We start from the raw sequence: 23868 nt of genomic DNA, 5'->3' as shown, positions 1-23868 counted from the left end.
AAATGGGAGAGAGTGATTTAGGAGGAATAGAGACCAGAAAGTAGAGATTGTCCCTGGTTAAACAGAGATAGTTGAAATATATGTAGATCGCACTCAGTTTAGGCGCTGGGGTTAGTCCGGTGTTTATGAGTAAACATGAAACACACGTACAAGTAAGTGAAACATATTTGACTATTTACTGTCAGTTACAGCCCATCCAGTGATTAATTACTAACACAATCTAGTTGGCATTGTCCTTGAAACTCTCTACACATTAGTGTTATCAAACATTGTACTAGAGGGTGGTTTTGTATGTAGTCTGTAGAAATAAGGCAAGAAGGAAAGGACTTGCTCACACTGGGTTTGTACTTGTTTGGTTCTCTAATTAGATACTTAACATTTTCATTTCTAGATTGGTTGAGAGGAGCCTTCACGCTCTCCAGAATGGGGAAGCATGGGTCTTGTCACATTGTTAAAAAAGTACTTGATAAATTATGACATTGTCTTACATACTTTTAAATCATTTGCCTGTCGTATGGAACCTAATCGATCTTCTATGCCTTTACAGTCACTAAAAGACTTATACAGCATTAGAAAGACAAAAGCCCACTTCTTGTAACGCATTGGATTGAGGACCTTATAAACTTATCAGCATTTGAACGTATCGCATATAGACAGTTCCGTATGGACATTTTTAGATATTTGAAGATCTTTTGTAGAAGCTTGTGTATAGATTCACCAGCATTGTTTTTGTTGTTCTTCTTTTCTTCTTTTTTTCTTTGCACAGGCCCAGGCAGGTCAGAATTTTGTGTGTGTGGGAGAAGAAAAGGTGCTAGCAAAGCCCTCCCCCCCCCGACTTTTGTTATATGAGCAGGAATGTCAGAGCAGTAGTTGAACAATTCCTCCTCCTCCTGTTTTGTCACAACCTCTTTTGTAGAAGAAAAGGAGCTGTCTGCAGCTGTGGCTTCTCCTCACAGAGCATGGTGGCTCCTCTCCCTCCTCTCCCATCTTTTCTGTCTTGTAATAGAACAGATCTGAAAATGGAGGAAAAATGGAGGAGACATTCCTTCTTTCTGATGGCTTTTTATTTTTGCTAATGATGCATAAAAGTATGCGGATGGGCCTGGAAACGAGTAACCTGGATTCTAATACTCCATGCTGAAAAGCTGACTATTAACCAGGATTTGAAAACGAGGCTGCTTTTCGAAACTCTGTTTAACAGGAAGGCAGTTGTTTTAAAAATGACTGTTTCTGCAGCACAGGGGGAAGGGAGTGTGCAGTCTCACAGCTTGAACCTTGCAGCGGTGTGTGCTTCTAATTCCTTCTCGGTCTGCCTTGCTTAGGGTTTAGATTTAATTTTCTAGTGTCGTCAATTTCTTCTTCCTTTCAGCAACTTCCACGTTTAAAAGGAGGAGTGTGGTTTAACCGTCTGCATCTTTCTTGATAATTATGTGGGCATCTTTCACTTACATTTTTGCCTTCTAATACTGTTTTGTATTTTGAGAGATGAGATAAATGTTGCTTATGAGCTGTTAGTAAATTGAATTGTTCATAGGTATGTGCAGGTAGTAGAGAGGGTTTCCATTCCAGATGCAAAATGCTATTTTTTTAAAAAAAGGCTTCAATAGTAGCTACAAATTATAATATTGAATTTGATCCTACATTGCTGTTCTGACAGCATTATGACAGTAACAGTGGCGGACTGGCACGCCTGTTGGCAGAGGCAGTGCCGGCAGATTCTGCCAATTTCTTCCTGTCTCTGCAGACCCTCAACACTATCCCTGAGGGTCTTTTACCGTAGGGAGTAGAATTGGGGAGCGGGTTTGATGGGCTGAAATGGGAGTGTGGAGGTAGGGAAATCCCACCCCACATGCTTCATTCTGTTGGTGATTCTTAGGACCTAGCCTCTTAGTGTGTCTCTAAAAAAATTTTTGCCAGAGAAAATCCCAAGAGATGTATTGAACAGTTCAGATAAAATAGGCATAGTTGATCACACATGTAACAAACATAATGAGCTATGTGGAAAATGCAGTGCATGCTCCGTTATGAAATGATTCTCTCTCTCTCTGTAAGAGGACAGCCTTACATGCCTTCCTAAATGTAGCAAGGGAAGATACACTCCTCACTCTTTCTGGTAGGCCTTTCCAAAGAACTGGGCCTACCTTAGAAAAGACCTGCGATCTCGTTGTGGCTGTGTGGACAGTCTTAAGTGAGGGCACCTCAAGGAGGAGGCTGTTTGAATAACGTAAGTGGCGTAGGGGACTATATTGGGAGTTGTGGCTTGATAAGTTCATACTTTTTTCAGACACTGAAAACAACTACACTGAGAGTCAGGCAGGAGAGGAGCTTGACCCTTTTAATGTAATTTGGGCTGAGAGTTCTGCCTTCACTCTGACTCTCCAACCCGTGCATTCATCTTTGTGGTGTACTCACATTTCAGTCAGTAAATCCAGACGCTGCTTGAATAAAATATATTTTATTAACTTTAGAAAGTGTTGCAAAGCATGAAAGCACTAAAAAAAACAGGTGCAAAACAATCTTACTGTTGTAAAACTAAAATCTTTCTACCTAAAACTTTAAGAGCTAACTAACTTTAAGCTTCTCTGGTTGGTGTCCAAAAGCTGTTCATCTTACCCATCTGGTGCATGTAGGCCCTCTCCATGCTGAGTGGGTGCGGCATGGAGGATTGCTGGGTGAAGATGAAATGGTAGGTGAATACAAGACTGTACTGCACGAGCTATCTTTTCTAGCCCTCAGTGTGCCACCAGGCAACTCAGGAGTCAATCAAGGCAAAGCAACTACTTGGCATTACTGCTATGAGAACATTCAGGGAGGATAGCTGATGGGACTCTCTGAAACGGGTCCTCACTAGAGACTCAGAGACTGCTTGCAGATGTTGTTGATTAGCAAAGGCAGCATGTTTCAGCTAGGCCAGGGCCTGCAAACACTTACAACATTGAACTACACTGAACTAGTGTTCAGCCATTCTTTTAAAAATTCTGTACATTAGGTCTAACTTCCATACAGTGAGGATCCTAGATCATGAAGGGTTTTGAAAGGTGATAACCAGCACTTTGAATTGGGCCCAGAAGCAAATGTAGAAGCTGATGTACTGGAGTTGTGTTCCGAGTGGCTGATCCCAGAAAGGAACCTTGCTGCTGCATTCTGCGCAAATTAGAGCTTACAAAACATTTCCAAAGGCATCCATATGTAGAGTGCATCATAGTAGTTACAGTAGCATAGAACAGCATAGCCGTTGCAGCAGGAACTAGATGAGGGGCCAGCTTATGAGTTAGATATAATTGAAAGAAGCTTAAGACTTCATCAGAAGAATGTAAATTTCTCTCTACGTTCTCCAGAAGGGGCTCTGTAGTATTAATTTCCAGAAGGGGACTGCTCAAAAAATGCATCCTACTCATCTCTCCTGCCGCAGTCCCCCCTCCATGAGAGATCAGGAGTGAGTATTTAGCATGTGTACTCCCTCTAGCCCCTCCTTTGCGTTCCTCGCTGTGAAGAGGTGAACACCTGAACCAGGAGGTCTCATGGTCATTTGAATGTGGGATGTTCTGCAATCTAGGTAGACTAACAGTGCCATCCTATACAGAGTTACTACAGTCGAAACCTATTGAAAGAGTGGGCTTACACCAGAGTAGCTTTGCATAGGGTTGCACTGTACTGGTCTTTACAGTGAAGTGAGATAACTATAAGACCTTCCAGTTTGCCTATCTTCCTCTATCTCCCCTCCCCTACACACACACACACCTGCAAAGAGCAAGGGAGGAGTGTCCAAGTTGGCAGCTGGCTCCTGATCTTCCTCTGGTGTCTGAGGACAATCCATGATGGAATACAAGAAACATCCAAACAGGCACTGAGTGGTTTTCTCTGCAGACAGCCTCTAGTTAATTTAGTTTCATTATATGTGCATGTTGGGAACATTCTATTTCCTTCCAATTCAGTGATTCTGTAAAGTTATTGCCTAGTTAATGACCAAAAGAAGTTGCTCAGATGTGTGTGACAGAAATGGAATTTTTGGAATATTTAGGACTTTTATACTAACCTGGTTACTCTTGTTTATACTACAAAGCAAATTTTGATGTATTCTTATGCAGAATCATTCCAAAAGGCTAGAATTGGAATACACTGGAAGGGTGGGATATCTATTGACTGATAAGTGGGTTGACTTTCTCGGGAAAGTTCCAGAAGAGTAGTCATGTTGTAACAAAAAGGCTTATAGTCCTTAAAAGCTAAATTGAATAATTCTGACATAAATGTCATCAGATACATAAAATAGTAATAATAAAAAAAATGTACAAAGGCCAGTAGGCTGTGAAGTACAAGAAATACAGTCTGTGCTTTTTCTTCAATTAATGCACAAATTCTGGAAATTTTATAGAACGTTCTTGCATCTCTTAGCCTTTGGGTCCATTGTTTGCAGTTGTTCCTTCTTTACCTGTGTGTATTTGTGTGTGTGTACATAATTTACTAACTTGAGGATAACACTTTATGCATCTGAAGAAGAGAGAGGTAGTCCATATAAGTGTATGCTGCAACAAATGTTTTAATTTTTAAAATGTCACAAGACACTCTGTTGTTAATAGGGAAAGATATTCATGTTAATTCTGCTGCCTACAAGTTCCTTAATATTTACGTTGATTACATATCTCTTTATTCCTTTCTCTTTTAGGCCCTATGAGAAAAAGGGAAAGCTAAGGATGCTGGAGCAGAACAATGGATTTCTCCTTCTCTTTCATGCAAGGGATCATGGGAAACACAATTCAGCAACCACCTCAACTCATTGACTCGGCTAACATCCGCCAAGAGGATGCTTTTGATGCCAGCAGTGACATCACTGAAGATGGTAGACAGACACCATATGAAGCTGCTCTTTCCTTGCAGCAAGGTTTTCAGTATCCTACGCCAACAACAGAGGACCTTCCACCCCTCATTAATGGATTTCCAGCAATCAGCATGTATGAACCTCAAGCCAAATACCAGTCATACAGTCAGTATCCCAATGGTTCAGCAAATGGCTATGGCACAGTTAGAAACTTTAGTCCCCCAGAGTATTATCAGATGGAGAACTCTAACGTAAGGCCACATGAAATTCTGGAAAAACCATCTCCTCCACAGCCACCACCGCCGCCTCCTCCTTCAGTACCCCAAACGGTGATTCCAAAGAAGACTGGTTCACCAGAAATAAAATTAAAAATAACCAAAACTATCCAGAACGGCAGGGAATTGTTTGAGTCCTCTCTGTGTGGGGACCTTTTGAATGAAGTGCAAGCGAGTGAGTATGCGAGGGCAAAACATGAAGGGAGAAAAGAGAAGAGGAAAAAAAGTAGCAAACATGACTCTTCCCACTCAGAAGAACGCAAATCGCATAAAATTCCAAAACTGGAGGAAGAGGAGCAAAATGTAAGTAGAATTTAAAATGTAAGTTTTCTCTGTTTCTGTGTTTACAAGGGAGATATTCTTGTCAGTCCTTTTGTCTTTTATTATATGCTGTTAAGGTTGTAGATATTTGGACAAACACATAGTGAAGATTGATTTAGTAGCTTCTATTTCAAATTGCATTTAGGGGGAGGGAAGATTTTGATCATGGTGGATTGCCCTCTCTGCAATGGAAATCCAGATTCTGGTTTTAGAATAAAATGTTCAAATGATTTGTCAATGAGTTTGAAATCTTGCCAGAGTTAAATGTTACTTTTGATGGGACTAATTTTTCTCACACTTACTTGATTACAGTTGAGAGAAGCAGCAACTATTGAAGCTGCATCAAACTTCACCTCTGAGAGGATGTTTGATATCTTTATAGAATGGACAGGTAGTGAACACTGGTAAACTTTAACTGCTAGCAATGATTCATAGCCTATCTTTTCTTTTCTGACTTTTTTTATTGAGTTCAAAGACAGGCAAGGATGCCTCTTCTTACAATATGAAGAGATTTCCCCACATAGTTCATGAAACATTACAAGTAATTTAGACTAATCTCCCATGACATGTATCTCTGAATTCTATGCCTCAAGTTAGTCAATGAAATCTTTGTGGTAGGGATGTCAAAATAATGCAAGATTGGACAGACTGAATAAAAAAGGAAATGCAAAGTTTGAAGAGAGTGATTGAATACCATTCTGTTTCTTGGGTTAGTTGCTAAACTCCTCTTATGTGGTTGAGTCAGCTGCCTTTCTTGCCCCCCTGCCCCCCAACCATGCATTATATTTTTGTCTTGAAGGCTGTTCCTTGTTATTTATGTGTACTAATGCACGGACCCTTTGTAAGGCATGGGTAGTAGCCATCCTACAGCATAGGTGCCACAATGTAATGGCATGCCTGATTATGAGCTGGCATACTGGTGGGTGGCGCTGTCCCCCATCTCCACCCCCCCATTTCTTTTCCTGGCATTACAGGGCCATGGTACATTATGGGGGATCCTCTAATCTCCCACATCCTATTTGTCTAATGTAGCTACCTGTGCTGTTGGCTGAAAATACCCCTTGTACCTATTGCAATGTAATTGAATCAGATGACATGGCTTGTTATAGTTGGGTTGAGTTTGATCATAAGGTGTTGACTATGTAAACCAGAAAAGGTGATAAGTTGTATATTTTTGTTAGGATTTTCCTTGTGTGATCCCACCAGGTTACATTTTGCTCACGCTGCTGTTCAGTCTGAATGCTGTCTGGAGTTGGGTGCCATTAATATGATGACTGTCTTTATTTTATTTGTGCTATATCTTGCCTTTTGCTAACGTAGTGAATTACTTGGGAAACTCTAATTACAAAGCCACAAATTTCATTTTTTAAAAAGCCTTTCACTTTAAAAATTAATGCCATAAAATAAAATGGACCTGTGAGAAGAAAGACAGTGGGGAGAGAAGAAAAGTTTGGAAAATAGACTTTTAAAGTATTGAATTGTAAAACAGAACAATACAAAACCCAAGAACGATATCTAAAACAAACAATCCTGCATATTGAAAATGTATTGAGAGTTCAGCAAATGGGGGAGTTGGATTTGTCGGTCCCTGTGCCATATTAATTCCCTGGTCTTTCATAAGCCTCTCTCAGCCTCAGCTCTTCATCTGTAAAACAAGCAAACAAACTCTAGCTTATGCCAGACTGGTAGAATTCTTGTCTTTTCTTTCTGTGAACAGTTGACCTTCTGTCCTGAGTCAACAACTATTTTTTGAGTCTCCCCACAGTTTCAAGAGCCATTTGCCATGTGATATGGCTGGCTGCTGTTTGGAGAAACAAATGATATAGTCATTCCCCTTAGGCTTTCAGAACCTAGTATCACAGATATTTGGATCCTGCATGTAGTCTCTTAGAAGAAAACTGTGATATTTAGAACAAGACAGTGGAAATGATTAAGTACTTTGCAGATTGAATTTGCACTGTATTAAAAAAAATACTGATGATTGTCTTTGTTTTATTCCCTTTGGTAGGTCCTCTAGAGGTTCTCTAGTGTTACGTGTATGCAGTGCTCCTTCTGCAAAAAAAGGGGGTGGCAGGGGCGTATTCATATCTAATGTTGCACTGATTTCCTCCAAATCCCCCCTCAGGTCTTGGGAGAGCCCCTAAAAGGTGCCAGTGCTCAGTATCGGTGAATACTGTCACAAAGAAAAAAACCCCTGCTTGTATGAGCTTCAAAGCCCCAGTTCATAGCTCAGCTCAGCTAGCCAGCCAGTCATACTTTCACAGGCAAGAAGCAGTTAAGCTCATTTCTAAAACTTTAGCATAAGGATAATACCAATCTACCTTATAGGGCTGTTGTTAAGGGGTTATTGAGGATGTATGTAAAGCATTTTGAGCTCTTAAAGAAAAGTGTTGTTGATTTATCCTGCTTACACAGGTTACACAATATTTTTAAAAATGGGGCCTGTGAAAAGTGGTGACTCAACATTATGAAATTTTTTAATAACAGTAAGGTTTTATATAGGCATTCTGTACTGCGAACACACTGTCTCTGCCCTGGTTGGAGGGTCAGGTTGCACACAGCCTGTCAGAAACACAGTGGTAAGATACTTCAGTAAGATGTAGGGAGAGAACTTCAACCAGGAATGTATTTTGTTTATTAGAAGAGAAAAGGTTGAAATGTACCTTTCCACCTCCAGTGCCAGTTAAGCTGAATTAGCCTGAATAGACTCTTTACCTACTGTGGTTTTTAAATTTATGTCCTGTTCTGGTACGACCATGAGTCTGTTCTACACTATCTATGTTTTGTCTGTTTTCTTCTATGTGAATATAAAACATAATCTTACGATGTTCCTGGTAAGTGCCGTGGTACCTGTTCAGTGCCATTCACCCATTGTCTTGGTTTGCATATGGGCTGTGTGTTCATGAAACTCGAATTAGTATTAGAGCCAGCTTGCTTGTTACGTTTTACATGGGATGGAAGTATATGCCTAGAGTTGTTTCCCTATCCTCCCAGGGAGAAAATTGTCTGTATGAACAAGGCCACAGCGGATTGCTTCAAAAAACACTTGGCTGAACTTTGTAGCTTGTGAAAAATGTAGTGCTGCTGCATAGAACTCAAAGAGAAATCGTTTTGGAAGTCATGGTGAATTCCCCCCATATGCACCCTTTTTTCCTTAAATTGCTTGCTGAGCTGGTTAAGCATATTTCCTTTATAACAGCAAGCTGTTGGTAAATCCCAGGAATGTTTTCATATTGGCTAAGGTTCAGCTTCATATTGGCCAAAGTTGGTGAACTTGCAAGAAGGCTGTTGAGTCTGTGGTCCCATTAAACTGAACTCATGAGAGACGTGATCCCTATGACAATTGAGTATATTTACTTTGCAGCTGGGCACAGTCAGTAGCCTTGTTCAGAAAATACCTGTATTGGGGACCTTTGATTTTAAATCTTGGGTTTTTCTTATTGGCTCATGCCATGCATACCAATAACTTCTGTGTCTGCTGTATTGAATGTCACTGCTGGCGAAGCAGCCTTTTGATCTACAAGAAAGTATGTCTCTAAAGAAGGGTTTTTTTTTGTGTGCCAAATGTTAAGCAGTACTGCATATGGGCCAGTACAAATTGCATGTCTTAATTTTCTGTCACCCCCGCCCCCCGCACATTTTTGACCTGTGTCTTCTTAAACAGAGTATCAGACTAGCCAGTGCAATGTGGCTGGAGCTATATATTAGTGGAATTCTAAGACCAGAATGACACTACTGGAAGTGCAGCACTCCCCAATGTGGTGCCCATGGGCACGATTGCGCTTGCTGACACCTTTCCTGGTGCCCACCAAATGTTTTTAGAAAGTGGGTGGGGCCAGGTGGGGCTTTTGCCAAGCATGGCTTTTGATTGACAATTGGAGAGTTGATTGGCTATGCAGATATTTAAAAACATTGCTTTGGCAGAAGCTGCTTCCACAGCACAAGGATCTTCACTGTGTGACTGAAGGTAAGTGGTAGCAGCTGTTTTGTGGCTGGCTCCACCTCCTGCAGCAGCCATTTTGTGGCTGCACTCACCACACTGTGTCAGAATTCCAAATATGCCTATAGGCTCAAAAAGATTGGGGACCTCTGAACTGCTGTTTTGTTTCCTCTCAATGTTTTCCCATCATTGTTCTTCTGTGCCATTCCCCTTTAGCCAGTTTGCCAGTTTGGTGTAGTGATTAAGAGCATGGGACTCTAATCTGGAGAGCTGGGTTTGATTCCCCACTCCTCCACTTGAAGCCAGCTGGGTGACCTTGGGCTAGTCACCGCTCTCTGGAGCTCTCTCAGCCCCACCCACCTCACAGGGTGTTTCGTTGCAGGGATAATAATAGCATACTTTGTAAACTGCTCTCAGTGGGCATTAAGTTGTCCTGAAAGGTGGTATATAAATTGAATGTTGTTATTATTATTATTTGATTCCCCCTTCTTCTTTTTATTTATTTCACAGAGACCAAATGAGAGGCTCAACACGGTGTCTGAAAAACCAAGAGAAGAAGCAGTAGTGTTGGACGAAACTCCAGTTAGTATTTATTGTTTATTTTATTTTCCTTAATTTATACCCTGCCTTTCTCCCTAGTAGGAACCTAAAGCAGCATACATAATTATCTTCTCCTTTATTTCAACCTCACAATGACCCTGTGAGGTAGGTTAGGCTGAGAATGTGTAACTAGTCTGTAACCTGGCAAGTTTCCTTAGTAGAGTGGGGAATCAAACCCAAGTCTCTCAAATCCTAATCCAACTCTCTAACCACTAGGCAACACTGGCTGTCAGTATGCAATGGAATTCAACTCCAGGGATTTTATGTTAAAGCATTAAAATGGCTGATTGTCTCAGAATCACTTGGGAGCTGTGAGGAACTGTTGGGCTAAGATAAAGCTACAGGGTGATCTTTTCCTGTATAAACTCACAGGATTGCCAACCTCCATCTGGGGCCAGAAGATCTCCAAGAATGACAAGTGATCTCCAGATGACACAGATCCATTCCCTTGCAGAAAATAGCAGCTTTGGAGGGTGGACTGTATGGTATTATACTCTGCTGAGGTCCCTCCCCAGGCTGTACCCCCAATTCTCCAGGAATTTCCTAACCCAGATTTAGCAACTCTGTGAACTCATGTCTTCTTTTATTTATTATTATTTTTTATTTTAAAAAACAGTATACAGAAGTAAAAGAGAACAACAACAAATTCTTAATTAACTATATACAATTATGCACATAGATGTGAAATTTGTGATTTGCCGTAGTTTTTATACAGGAATAAGGAAATTAGATAGTGAATGACAGGTCAGTATTGTTTAAACAAAGACAACTAGCGTTTTTTTCAGTTATTTGATAGTCATTGCTTCAATTCTGAGTAACAAAAAGTAAGTGCTTAGGTGGATAATGATTTGTATTGGAAATGAATTCAATGAGCGGTAACCATTTTGCAATAAAATCAGTTTCCTTCAGATAATGTTCATTCTGGTATAATTCGTCATGTATTTTTTCTTGTATATAATGGTCCCATATTTTTTCTGCTGTGGGAACCGTCTCTGATTTCCAATGTAGAGCTAGCAAGTTCTTAGCTACAACCAAAAGATTGCTAATTAGGTCTTTTCTAATTTGTGGAATTTTGAAAGTATCCCATATATTCAAGAATATGATCTTTGGGTCAAGGGGGATTTTGTAACCCGTTATTTCTTTTATATAACACAATATATCATTCCAAAAAGGTTCTATTCGGGGGCATTCCCACCAACAATGTTTAAACGTTCCTATATTTCCACACTCTTTCCAGCAGAGCGGAGAATTTGTTTTGGTTATTAGTGAGAGTTTTCTTGGCGTTATGTGCCATCTGTGAATGATTTTGTAATTTTGGATTTGGGAGGTAACTGTCTTAGATTTCAGAATGTTTGCAGTCCATATTTCTCTCCATTGTTCAGGTGTTAGCTCTATGTTGCAGTCTAAGTGCTAATTTGTTTGGCATTTTAGAGTTTTGATTTGGTTGAGAGATAAAAGGATGTTATATAGCTTAGAGATAACTCATGTCTTCTTGGCTGTTCCACTTTCCTGTTCCCTTCTGTAGATCTATTAAATTGACACTGTGTTGGGCTTTCACTGTAGTGACTCCCATCTTGTGGGAATGATCTTCTAGATAAGGTCAGGAAGGCATCTTCCTCTCTATCTTTCAGGAAACTTTGAGACGGAGCTGCTGAGGACTGGAGGGTTTGGGGGGGGGCATTTAGAGGCAACACAGAAATTAATCCGAACCATATGAATCTTATTTGCATTGTGTTTTCTGACCGCTGTCTTTAAACTTCATTGTAAGCCTCTTTGGGTCCCTTTTTGGGAGATAGACAAGGCAGAAGAATTTCAAATAAATAAAAATAACTTAAAATATGAAGGGCTCAAGGCATGCTTTAGGTATATATGAGCCTAGGCCTGAGGCTGAGGAGGCCATAAGCTTCAAGATAGCCTTTCCATCACACACAAACCTCGGGCCTTGCTGTAGATTTTCCCTTTAACCCTACGTACCCAGATACTCTCCAAGCCTGGGACTGGGCCTAGTAAAATTGGAGGGAAAAGGTATGCCAATTGCTGCTGAGGAGGCAGAGCCTTGGGAAAGAGCATATAAGACCCTGCACAGGGAGGGATGTTCTATTCCAGAAACTAGGTAGCAGAGAGGCTGCTGTTGAAATAAAAGTCCAGTAAGACAGTTGCATTAGGCAATTTTATTGTTTTCCAGCTGGCTTCTTTCCATGAAAGTTTTACCCTGTCAGTTGATAGAGTAGCCTGTGTTAGTTCTCTGTTTTCATAAATGATCTCTTATTTAGTGAATTGTTACAGTACTTGGTTAATAAATTAGTCTTTTCCATTCAGCCTTAGAGCAGTGCACATCCCAGTTGAAGAGGGAGCTGTCCAGGGCAGGGAAGGTGCTCTGGGCCTTCCCTAGAGTGGTGGCAGCCAGCCAAGGCCCTTGCCTGCTTCTTCTGGGCTGAAAGTGGCGCAAGGGGTGTTTGTAGAACGGGAGGGCTTTTTGAAAGAGACTCTGCATCCACAACAGACCCCATGTAGCTCTCACCCCTTCCTGCAACAAGGTACCATAGGCCTTGTATGCATTGTGATGTCTACATACTGTTTTGAATTTTTTGTTTTCCCCCCTATTTATAGTGCTATGCTCTCTGCAGAACACTAGATATATAACTTTGTTTTTCACTTATGTCTGATCTCACTGTTACATTTTTGTAGGCCCAGCAGGATTCTTCTCCTCCTCCAGCACAAGCAGTGAGTGATGTCAAGTTTGAGGTTGGAGATCTGGTCTGGTCCAAGGTGGGAACATATCCTTGGTGGCCCTGCATGGTTTCAAGTGATCCTCAACTCGAGGTTCATACCAAAATTAATACAAGAGGTAAGTATTTCAGACTACTGAGCAAGTTTGAGGGACACTTGTTGTAAATGGCTATTTAACAGTCTCTCCATTTAAACTCAGATTTTGTTTGTGTTTTAGCTGTATTGTTAAATGGCATTGGCTAATTAGTAATGAAGGCTAAGCCAAGCTGTCAGGGTAGAAAAGAGAGTGGCTGCAATAAAAATTAAAAAAAAACCCTTCCCGTTTATGTAGCACATTTCAAATATTCAAAGCACATTGCACATATTATCTCAAGCCTGGTCTACACATGCAGCAGAATGAGATGGTAGAATTCTGACGTGGTAAATAGAATGCTGGTGAAAGAACTCGTATGTTTAAAGCTTCCCCATAAACTTCCTAAAAAATAAAAAGTATATTATAGAAAAAGTTCTAGTTTAGCTCTCCACATCCTGTGCTAGATTTCTGCTTACAGGAATCACTGATTGTCATGATTCTGTGCCTGCAGGTCTCGAGGAAGCATGAGGCCTTGCTGTAAATTTTCCAGTCGGCCTGCCTGCAGGCCCACATTTCCCAAGATCCTTCCCAGCTTTGGGACAGTTGACACCAAGGAGGCTGGGCTATGGGAGAAATAATATAAGCCCCCCCCCCAAGGGAGGAAGCTGTTCTTCTACCAGGAGCTGCGAGGCAGAGACATCATTACTTCACCCAAGGAGGGTGGGTTGAACCTTGGAAGGGCCAGGTACAGTAGGGACCCATCAGGCAGTTGTGTTAGAAGGCTTTATTGTTTTCTTGCTAACTCATTTAAGTGTTAATTTTGTCTTGCTTTTTGTAAATGTTTCTTTTCCCACCTTCTTAGTAATTACACCAGTTTAATAAAGCAATTTGCGTTACTTCATTGAGGTCTTCACGTCTCAAGCTTGAATGGTCACTTTTCAATACCCTCACCAGTAGAGGGGCGCTGGGGGGGGAACCTCTTTAGTTGAACTCACAGACCAGAGTGGTGTCAGCCATAAAGCCTTCGTTTGCTTCGGGGTTGAAGGAAGCGGGGGCTAAAGGACCTTTCTGGGGAACAACCATGGCAGACCCCCCCCCATTGTTGTCTCTTACGCATGACACTGATTTGGGGGACTCTGAAAATTTTGAAAAATGTAATCTCTTATTGGATAAAAATACATGAAGAGACGCAGAAGATTTTCAAGCTTAGGTTTGAGTTGAATCTGAAAAATGTGCTATTAAATATTCTACCGAGTAATGTTGCAAAAGAACAGGGAATACTCTTCAAGAATATGGTGACAGCTGCAAGAGTACTATATGCAGCAAAATGGAAGACAGAATCTTGCTCTGATATGTCTGAGTGGATAGACAAACTGTATGAATATGCAACGATAGCTAAATTAACTTCCTATGTCCATAACAGACCAATATTGGAATTAGGGCTGTGCGATTCAGGTTTCGCTTCGGGTAAAGATACCCGAAGCGGACCCAATCTGGAAAGCTTCGGTATTCCTGAAACAGGGCCAGCATGCTGGCCCCGCTTCGGAATACCGAAGCAAAGCTTTCAGAAGCATTCGGAAATGCTTCGGAAAGCTTCGGGGCTTGTTTAAAGAGTCCTGCTGCTGCTTGCAAGCAGCAGCGGGGCTCTTTAAACATCAACTCCCCCACCTACCTTGCAGTGGCTCCGGGCCTGCTCCTCTGCCGCCGCTGCCGCACCGGCGCCCGAGCCTGCGGGGTGGTGGGGAAGGCCGGAGCCGCCTCTTCCGGCCCTTCCTGTCCCTCAAATGGCTGTGGCGCGCCGGCGCTGCCGTGGCCATTTGAGGGACAGGAAGGGCCGGAGGAGGCAGAGAAAGCCCTTCCTGCCCCTCAAATGGCCGTTGTGGTGCTGGTGCACTGCGGCCATTTGAGGGGCAGGAAGGGCCGGAGGCGGCGGCTCTGGCCTTCCCCACCGCCCCGCAGGCTCGGGTGGCAGTGCGGTGGCAGAAGAGCCAGCTGGTTCCAGGCCGCGCAGCCTTGTGCTGCCGCTGCCGCCACCCAACTGATAACCCTCCTGCCAGGTAAATGGGTGGGGGTTGGAGGGGTCTCTCCAGGGTTGGGCGGGGGGTGGAGGGGTTGCCCCAGGGAGGGTGGTTGGGTGGTGGTGGAGAGTTTCTCCCCCTCGCTTCATTATGCTCCAAATCTTCACGGAGCATACCGAAACGATTTCAAGAACGATTTGGGGGTATTCCGGATCTCCCTGCCCGTGCACAGCCCTAATTGGAATTCCAGAAAAGGTGGAAAGATTTCTTTGATTACTTAGCTTGAAGCCAAGAAAAATGAAGAGTAATTAATACGGAAATGGAGTAGTCATAATGCAGAGACCTTTAAAAAAGTTGAGTATAAAATATGGAAGAGATGACTGATTAAAAACTATTGACATTAAAGTTTAGGTATAAGCAGTCAAGGAGAGGGAGAAATGTTACATAAGCTAGTTGTGTTGTCATATATTTGAATATACTTTTCTGTTGTAGCTTAAATGTAGCTCAAGTGTAGTGCTTTTTATTGTCTATAAGTTTCTACGCACTTTCTATTGTCATTTCTATTTCTTTTTTCAAATAAAACTTTATTTAAAAAAAAGAAAAAAAATTCTCATATGTGGTTAAAAGTGGTACAGTCCGCTCTACTGCCTCCTGTCACCTCATTCAGCTTGTATGTGTAGACCAGGCCCAATAACAACTAATGAAACTAATTAAAAACTACTGATTAAAGCAGGAATTATCAGCTAGTGACCTGTGGACTGAAGCCAGCTCCTAATGCCAGTTTATCTAGCCTGTTGGTATGCGCTCCTGCCTACCATTTTATTAAAAGGACTGCCCACAGTTTTATTCATAATGAAGAGAAAAATATTTGTCCCATACTTTGTGAGATCACCTTTGGATTTTGAGTGCGGCATAAATGCATGTTTTTATGTGTAATGTTATGCCTGAGCTTCATAACCATGAAGTCCTTAATGCTAGATACTGCCAACTTATTATGGATCCTGATATTTGTTAGTGAATCTGTTGTGCTGCAGAATACACTTCTGGCTCCTAGACCATACTGCTGTGGCTGGGATCCTACAATTTGCTGGAGGGAAGAGTTCTCCTTTGAATGAAAAGATTCCTTCCTCCAGAGCAAAACTCCTCACTTAGAGAAAAGGAGTTGTAGGATACAACTCAGTGTTTGCCACATTATGGCTTGGCTGAAGCTTTGCTATAAAACCCCTAATCTGGATTTCTTACCAGTACCTTATGAGATGGTTGTAGATGGAGACATTGAGGATAAAAGACTGAGATTTGCTTATTGACACCTAATGAATTATGTTTGAGTGCAAAATTTGGGCAGCCTTGCAAACTGTTGCAGAGATTTGGCCATGTATTCCCTCCCTGGGGTCTGGGAGTCTAGAAATTATTACTATGAAACATTTCTTGACCTTGTCTTCCTAAGGTACACTAGGACAGATTCAGCAGTAGTTGAGAAGTAAATAGCCATCATGGTTTGTTGTTACATGAACAGGTCTAGGCGATTCTTGGACTTGTGTGTTCCTCACCTGTCATGTGGTGCTTGATAATTAAATATTTCTGCATTCATTGCAAACCACAGTTTGCTATTATGCTCTAAACACAAACTATGATTTGATTTCTTCAAACTAGGATGCTAAACCATGGGTTTGGACAAACCATGATATCGTTGTTATTTCTGAACCATGCTGTAACAACCTGCTCAGAGGGATTGCCAAAGGTGAGGGGAAGGCCCTGCCTGGCATCTTTTAATCTCCTCATGCCACCCCTTTCAGCCTTCAGAGATGATAAACCTGGCTGCCGCTATCAGAGTTTATGGGAGGGAGAACACCTTGGCTTTTCTCCCTCCCCAGCTTTGTACAAGAAGAATTTAACAATTTTCTAGGACTCGTGTTTTCTATGTATAGGAGGTGCCACTTAGCAAGACCTGAATGGTCACGGGCAAGGCAAACCCCACACACCAAGTTCCTTCACTCAGACTACTCTTCACACAAAAGCGGAGAGGAAAAGCAGAAATTCATTAAGGGATAAAAAGTCAGGACAAAACTGTACACATAAAGGAATTTGGGGGGGCCTTACACAATGACTCAGTAATAAAACTCAAGGCACTTAAGTTGCAGGAGGACTCTCACAATGAAGTACAATCCTTTATACATTATCCAGCTTAAATCCAATATGATTTCTTTCACCTTCTTTCCTTTTGAAGATGATAGGAGCCCCAAACCAACCATGGTTTCTCTAATCAAGCTTCCAGTATCTGTACAAAACCAATGGTTTTCCCCAACTTTGACCAGTGTTCTGTGGCAGTAAAATCTTTTCTGGAACACCACCTAATCCCATGTAGGCACTGCATGTCCATAAGCTTAGTTTTTTGAACATCATGTATGTTCAGTATCTCTTCCAGGGGAAAGGATAATATGAGACATTTTGAATTAAGTTGTCTGTGAATTCAAAACATTTGGGAGGGTATTTATACTAAAACGTGTGAGGCTTGTGTTACTTGGCTGAATAGAATGCCTTCTCTCCATTTCAGGTGCACGGGAATATCACGTCCAGTTTTTCAGCAACCAGCCTGAGAGGGCATGGGTACATGAGAAGCGGGTACGAGAGTACAAAGGACGCAAACAGTATGATCAGTTGGTGGCAGAGGCTGCTAAGCAAGCCAATCACTCTGAAAAACAGAAGGTGTGTATGTTCTGAAATGAATTTGAAGTTGCACAGTTCATTTTGTTAGTGGAATGATAGGATATGTTGCATATGTGGTCTCAAGCCATAAATGCTGCTCACCACAGTTTGCCCATTTATATGAAATGCAAGATTGAATAAAAGTCACAAGCATGTAATTTCAATTAGACAGCTTTGTCAGAGAGGTAAGGGGAGAAAGTATTTTGAGAACTTGGCAAAACAGAGAGAGGCAATATTAAAAATCTTTTCAGTCAGTCTTGTTTTGAATAGTACTTGAGGGCTAAGGTGTTCTTGTATGTATGTTGGGGTATTAGTGAGTTAAAAAGCATTTTAAAATTGCAAATGTGAAGTTACTATTGTCCTCTATCTTGCCTCTGTTCTTTTCCCGTGGTAGCAGGTAAAAGCAATTCTCTCCTGCAGCTATTTTCTCCACTTATTTGTGTTTAAAAATTACATACTCCGTATACCTGATGGAGTTAGTTAGCAGGAATTCCTTGAAGCTGCTATAATCCAGACATGTTGAGGACACAGTTAAGCAGATTATGAAAGAGATGTGTAGTATCTGCATGCACATACAATCCTCAGTCCATGCATCCAAAATTATTTTTTAAACTCTGTTTTGAAAAAAATCAGCACTCCTAAGTCTACCCAGCAGCAGCACTTTGGAATGTACTTTGGTCAAATATATTCTGATCATGTTTATCCTACCCCAGGTGACATCTGAAGAAGTCATGTGGTTGATCAGGCTTGAACGTGGTTTATACAAAGTGATGGGGAAAAGGCCAGCAGTGCCTCATAGTTATCTGCTTGCAATACATTCTGAACTTCCTTTCATTTCTCCACCTCTCAATCACAATGTGGTCTTGTCTTCCTGCAAGCCCTGAGAGATTTGTTCAGCCACAGAGGTCTGCTCAGGGCAGACCTGTTCTTGGGAACGGTACCTATGATGATATGGGTGTGATGATTTGGATATGAATTGTGAGTGGATATGAATCAATGCAATAAACCTATCTCCTTTATTTCAAAGATTCGCAAACCAAGGCCACAAAGAGAGCGTGCACAGTGGGATATTGGCATTGCCCATGCTGAGAAGGCATTGAAAATGACTCGAGAGGAGAGGATAGAACAGTACACATTCATCTATGTAGATAAAGAGCCACAAGAGGCTTTGTCAAAGGCCAAGAGGACTGGTGTTCCTAAAATGGAGGTTAAAAAGAACCGGAGATCTAAACCATCACCTAGCCCTCAACCAGAACAGACCAATGAGGTTTCAGAGGTAACCGTGCCCAATACTGAGGTCCGGAGACAGAGTCAGAGGAGGCAGTCTAGCGTGGAAGAAGAGCCACCCCCTGTGAAAATAGCATGGAAAACTGCTGCTGCCAGAAAATCCTTACCAGCATCAATAACCATGCACCAGGGAACCTTGGACCTTCAGAAATGTAATATGTCTCCCGTCGTTAAAATTGAACAAGTTTTTGCTCTCCAGAATGCTGCTGGGAATGGAAAGTTCATTGATCAGTTTGTTTACTCTACCAAGGTAAAGACATATTTATGTAAAGGGTATAAATGTCCAATGAATTATGAGGTTTAAGCTTGCCTGTTTACTGGGAGGCTGATCTTAGAAAGCAGTCTGCAATATTTTGACTGAATGCTTTACCTGTAAAATGTCAAGAGTTCCATTCAGTTATCCCAGGCTGGTCAGACTAATATATGTGACAAACCAAGTGACCTTGCATGGTAACTGTACAGTTTGAACTGGATTAAAGCATCCACACAGCCAGCAGCTCTTCTATCCTCAGTTTTAAATGTTTATCAGTGAGTATTGTGATCTCCTCTTGGACAGATTTAAATAATAATAGTAACAACAACATTCGATTTATATACCGCCTTTCAGGACAACTTAACACCCTCTCAAAGCAGTTTACAACTATGTTGTTGTTATCCCCACAACAAACACCCTGTGAGGTGGGTGGGGCTGAGAGAGTTCTGAGAGAGCTGTGACTGACCCAAGGTCACCCAGCTGACTTCAAGTGGAGGAGGGGGGAATCAAACCCAGTTCTCCAAATTAGAGTTCTATGCTCTTAACCACTACACCAAACTGGTGTAGTGCCATTTTTAAAAGCCCCATGAAGCAATAGAATAATGTTCATGCCCACAGAGTCTGGCAGTCCACGATTTGCTGATCTCATTGTCTCTTGTTGAAGAAGAATAATGTGCAAAACCAAGATAATATTGATTAGCTTTTTAAAAATGATGCTAAAGAATTGCCTCCTTATTGTTAAATTACAGTCTTAAACCTATTGAGGTCTCTTGAATAAATGATGTCTGGCTTGTCAGTTGCAAATGTTCAGACTGTGGTAGTGGTAATATTTTAATTATTTTAACTTGTTTTTGACCTTGCAAGTTGTAGACTTTCCTAGATGACATGAACCTAAACATCCAAATAATGATTCAACAATTTCCAAATTTGTTGGGGCTTCCTGAACTTCCGCCTGCATTTCTTGGGTTTTTTTTCTATTCATACTTGACTATGATTTCTGAATTGGAAAACCACAGTTTGACAGCAGTGTGCTGACTTTACTTGCTGAGTGCAGTTAAGAATAAATTCAGCAATTAAGAGTAAATTCAACAAAAACATACACTGCTTCTTCACAAGTTAGGTGCTGTTTCATGGGATATTTACTCCATGTACAAAAGCTAAATATTAGATGGCTGGGGAGAAGCTGCCGGTGCCCATCACTTTCATATCTTGCTTGTGAGATTGTCAGAGACCTCTTGTTGTCACAGATGACAATTGTTATGGAGGCTTGTGAATGACATTATTGCTATTCTCAAATGTTAGTCAGTATTGTGTCTTGATTTGCATTGATTTTGCTGTGGAAGAGAGAAAGGAAAGGCGATAGATACCGTTCAGAGTGCTTCATTTGTTTCATTGGCAAAAAGGAATTGAAAACTGTCTAGCCCAGTTGTCAAAGAGTATTTAGTATGCATTAGGTTCAGTTGTGCCAGCTTTTCATTGGAGCAGGCAGTGTCTTACAGTGCAATCCTAAGAGGAGTTACTCCAGTCTAAGCATATTGAAATCAATGGGCTTAGAGTGGTGTAAGTCTGTTTAGGATTGCACTGTTAAGCTTAAGGAGTCTGTCTGGATTGTATCACTTAAGACTTCAGTTTATTTTGTTTCAAGGAACATTCAGTTGTCTGAAACCAAACCATTCTAGACAAAGGTTATGTCTTCATATTTTGTTATTGTGAATAGGACAGAGACATGAGCACTCTTAGGAGGGAGAATGTTTGGGAAATGGAGAATATACAGGTGCTGAGGGTAACCCAGAGAGGTGTACAGGACACAGAAAAATGCATACTTTTGCAGGTATATGCTGTTCTATGCACATGCACCCATGTATTACTTTAGTTTCCAATCCATTACTCACTTGCATGCATATACATACATACATACATACATACATACATACATACATACATACATACATACATACATACATACATACATACATTCATTCATTCATTCATTCATTCATTCATTCATTCATTCATTCATTCATTAGTGGGAAACCACACACATGCATAATGTTAAGGGTTATCTACACACTTGGGTGGGTGAGGCTTCTGTTATACATACGATAGCTAGTATACATACATTGAATGTTTGAGAGAGCTGCTTATTGCTTAGCTAAAGAAGTTAGCCTGAATTTGTTGAGTAATTACTGACTCTTTATATATTACAGGGTATAGGAAACAAACCAGAAATAATCATCAAGGGGCAAGACAAGATCACTTCCATATCAGTCCAGCGAAATGAACGAACCTCATCACAAAGTGCAGCATCTCCTGAGACATCTTCTGGGTTAGCAAGTAGGTAAAGTTTGTAACTTAAGTCCAAATAAACAACACTGTTAATAGGAAAGTATTTATCATGTTACAGTCATAAGCACATGTGTAATTCAAAGGTACAGTTGAAATTTATTTTGGGGTTAGCATGGTTTTAAGACCCTTGTGCTGGCTACAGTTTGTTATATAGAAGTTGTCATTCTAGTAACTTAATTTTTTAAGTTATATATTTATATCCTCCAAGGAGGCTCAGGGCAATACACATGGGGAGTATCTTATTTTTCTGCAAATTTCCCTGTGAGGTAGGGTGACTGGTCCAATGTTAGCTTCTTGTGAGCTTCTTGACTAAGCAGTATTAGAATCCAGTATTGGTTACCCAGTATTGAAATCCAACAAGATGAAAACATATGAGTAGGAGGTAATAATCACAAATTGTATCAAAAATAATATAATAGAGTAAAAACTCTCCAAGTCCAATCAAAGAATCACCACAAATCAGATACAAATTCAAAAAACGGTGCACATCACAATAAAAGTGCACCTGCACAGTATTCTTGCAGTACAAATTGTGTTAAAGTCCAAAAAGGAAGACATCCATTAGGTAAGTATACTCAGTCAAGTCAGTGATGCTGTTCTTTCTTTCAGGTGGAGCTGTAGCCAATGGGTTGCAGGTGATAAAGCCCACGATGCCCGACAGACGGTGCCGGTTGGATTCTGCTGTTTCGTGTTTGCCACCTCCTCAGGGGCAAGATGTATCCACCAAAACAATAATGAAACAAACATCTCCAGTCACATCATTTAATACAGTCAATCTCTGTGTAGTCACAACGAGTCTTAACTGGCGTCCTCACTTGAGGTGATGTGACTTGCGGTGTTTGTTTCATTATTGTTTTGGTGGATACATCTTGCCCCTGAGGAGGTGGCAAACACGAAACAGCGGAATCCAGCCGGCACCGTCTGTCGGGCATCGTGGGCTTTATCACCTGCCATTGGCTACAGCTCCACCTGAAAGAAAGAACAGCATCACTGACTTGACTGAGTATACTTACCTAATGGATGTCTTCCTTTTTGGACTTTAACACAATTTGTACTGCAAGAATACTGTGCAGGTGCACTTTTATTGTGATGTGCACCGTTTTTTGAATTTGTATCTGATTTGTGGTGATTCTTTGATTGGACTTGGAGAGTTTTTACTCTATTATATTATTTTGATACAATTTGTGATTGATTATTACCTCCTACTCGTGTGTTTTCACGTTGGCTATCTTTTCAAGTATTTAGTGCCCAGTATTGAAATCCAGCACTCTTCATCCAGAACATAGTGATTGTCTTTACACTACAAAATATTAAACATTATTTTATTTAGAATACTTACAACCTGCTTTTCTCTCTGTAGCTAGTGCCTTGGACGAACCATCTGTTGAATCTCGGCAAACCCAAGCCATATTATTGTTTTGTCTGTCTACAATATAAATAAGCCAAATAAAATGACATGTCTTGGATTTGCTGAGATTCAACAGATGGTTCATCCAAAGGCCTGGCTTCAAATCATAGACTTGCACCCAAGAGCTTGTGCCTTTGAACATAGCCAAGCTTTATAGTTTCCTGCAGGGAGAACTCATTTGCTGATAGCCTGCTACCAGCATGATCTTCCTCACTCCCCCCACCCATTCTAGTTCCCCCACCCAGCTTCCCTTCCATTGATCCCATGTCTCGTTTCAACCAAAAATGAGGGGAAAGGTGGTATATGCTTAGGAAAAGAGGGGAAATTCTCTTGTCCAGTAGTGTTAGTCAGCCTAGATTCAGTTGGAACTCTTGCTTTCCAGGTGCCCCGAACTTTTTTGATCACTCAGGATATTTAAGCGTATTTTGTAGGAGTGTATTATAATCTATTTTATTTTTATTTCACATTGCCTGTTTCTTTTGAAGCTTTTAAAGTAAACTGTATCTTAAATTCAGGGAAGGATTAAGCCATACAGTAGAGACCTTCTGTTAAAGCAGAAATAGCAGTCATGACCTTTCCAGTATGTATTGTTGATCTGCCCCCGCTCCCCTTTCTGATGTGATATCAGATTTGACAGTGAAGCAACTTAAGCATATGCAAGAGCTGAGCATTGGGCAGTATCTCTGGAGATAGAAAAGCTAGCGTCATATGATTAGAGGGGATAGAGATTTGAGGTTGAATGTTCCTGTCTTCATTCACACACCTTATCCTGCCTGCTGAGATATTTTATCTGGAAATGTGGGTGATTGAACCTGAACAAATGCAAAATGGACAATTGCCTGCTGGCCTGTGGTCCTGCATATGAGAAGAGAGAACTTGTTTCTGGCTGCCTCTGCACATACAGTAAGAGGAGGAAATAGCATTGTAATTGCAGTAGCACATAAACTGGTGGAAGTGTCAGACCTAGATTGACTTTTTAGAAATGGAAGCCCTCAAAAGCCTCTTCCTCCTTGGTCTCAGAGATGATCATATGTTTAATGTCATGTCTTAAGAATTAGTTGTACGAAGGACATCATTTTTATAAGGTCTTTTAGA

General features: G+C 41.1%; 1 protein-coding gene across 1 annotated transcript in view; it reads left to right on the top strand.

Moving 5' to 3' along the window:
- NSD3 (nuclear receptor binding SET domain protein 3) overlaps positions 1 to 23868 on the top strand; it is a 78591-nt gene that overhangs the window by 11102 nt on the left and 43621 nt on the right. Inside the window, exons 2-7 of the mRNA XM_054998287.1 lie at positions 4664 to 5394; positions 9863 to 9934; positions 12641 to 12800; positions 17328 to 17479; positions 18507 to 19016; positions 21227 to 21353. Of these exons, the coding sequence (XP_054854262.1) occupies positions 4708 to 5394; positions 9863 to 9934; positions 12641 to 12800; positions 17328 to 17479; positions 18507 to 19016; positions 21227 to 21353 (1708 nt within the window). The 5' untranslated portion in view covers positions 4664 to 4707. The remainder of the gene's footprint in view (positions 1 to 4663; positions 5395 to 9862; positions 9935 to 12640; positions 12801 to 17327; positions 17480 to 18506; positions 19017 to 21226; positions 21354 to 23868) is intronic.

This window comes from Eublepharis macularius, chromosome 14 (genome assembly GCF_028583425.1).
Source record: "Eublepharis macularius isolate TG4126 chromosome 14, MPM_Emac_v1.0, whole genome shotgun sequence".
Lineage (NCBI taxonomy): Eukaryota > Metazoa > Chordata > Lepidosauria > Squamata > Eublepharidae > Eublepharis > Eublepharis macularius.
The sequence above is the reverse complement of the archived record's forward strand: the minus strand, read 5'-3'. Positions and strand labels throughout refer to the sequence as shown.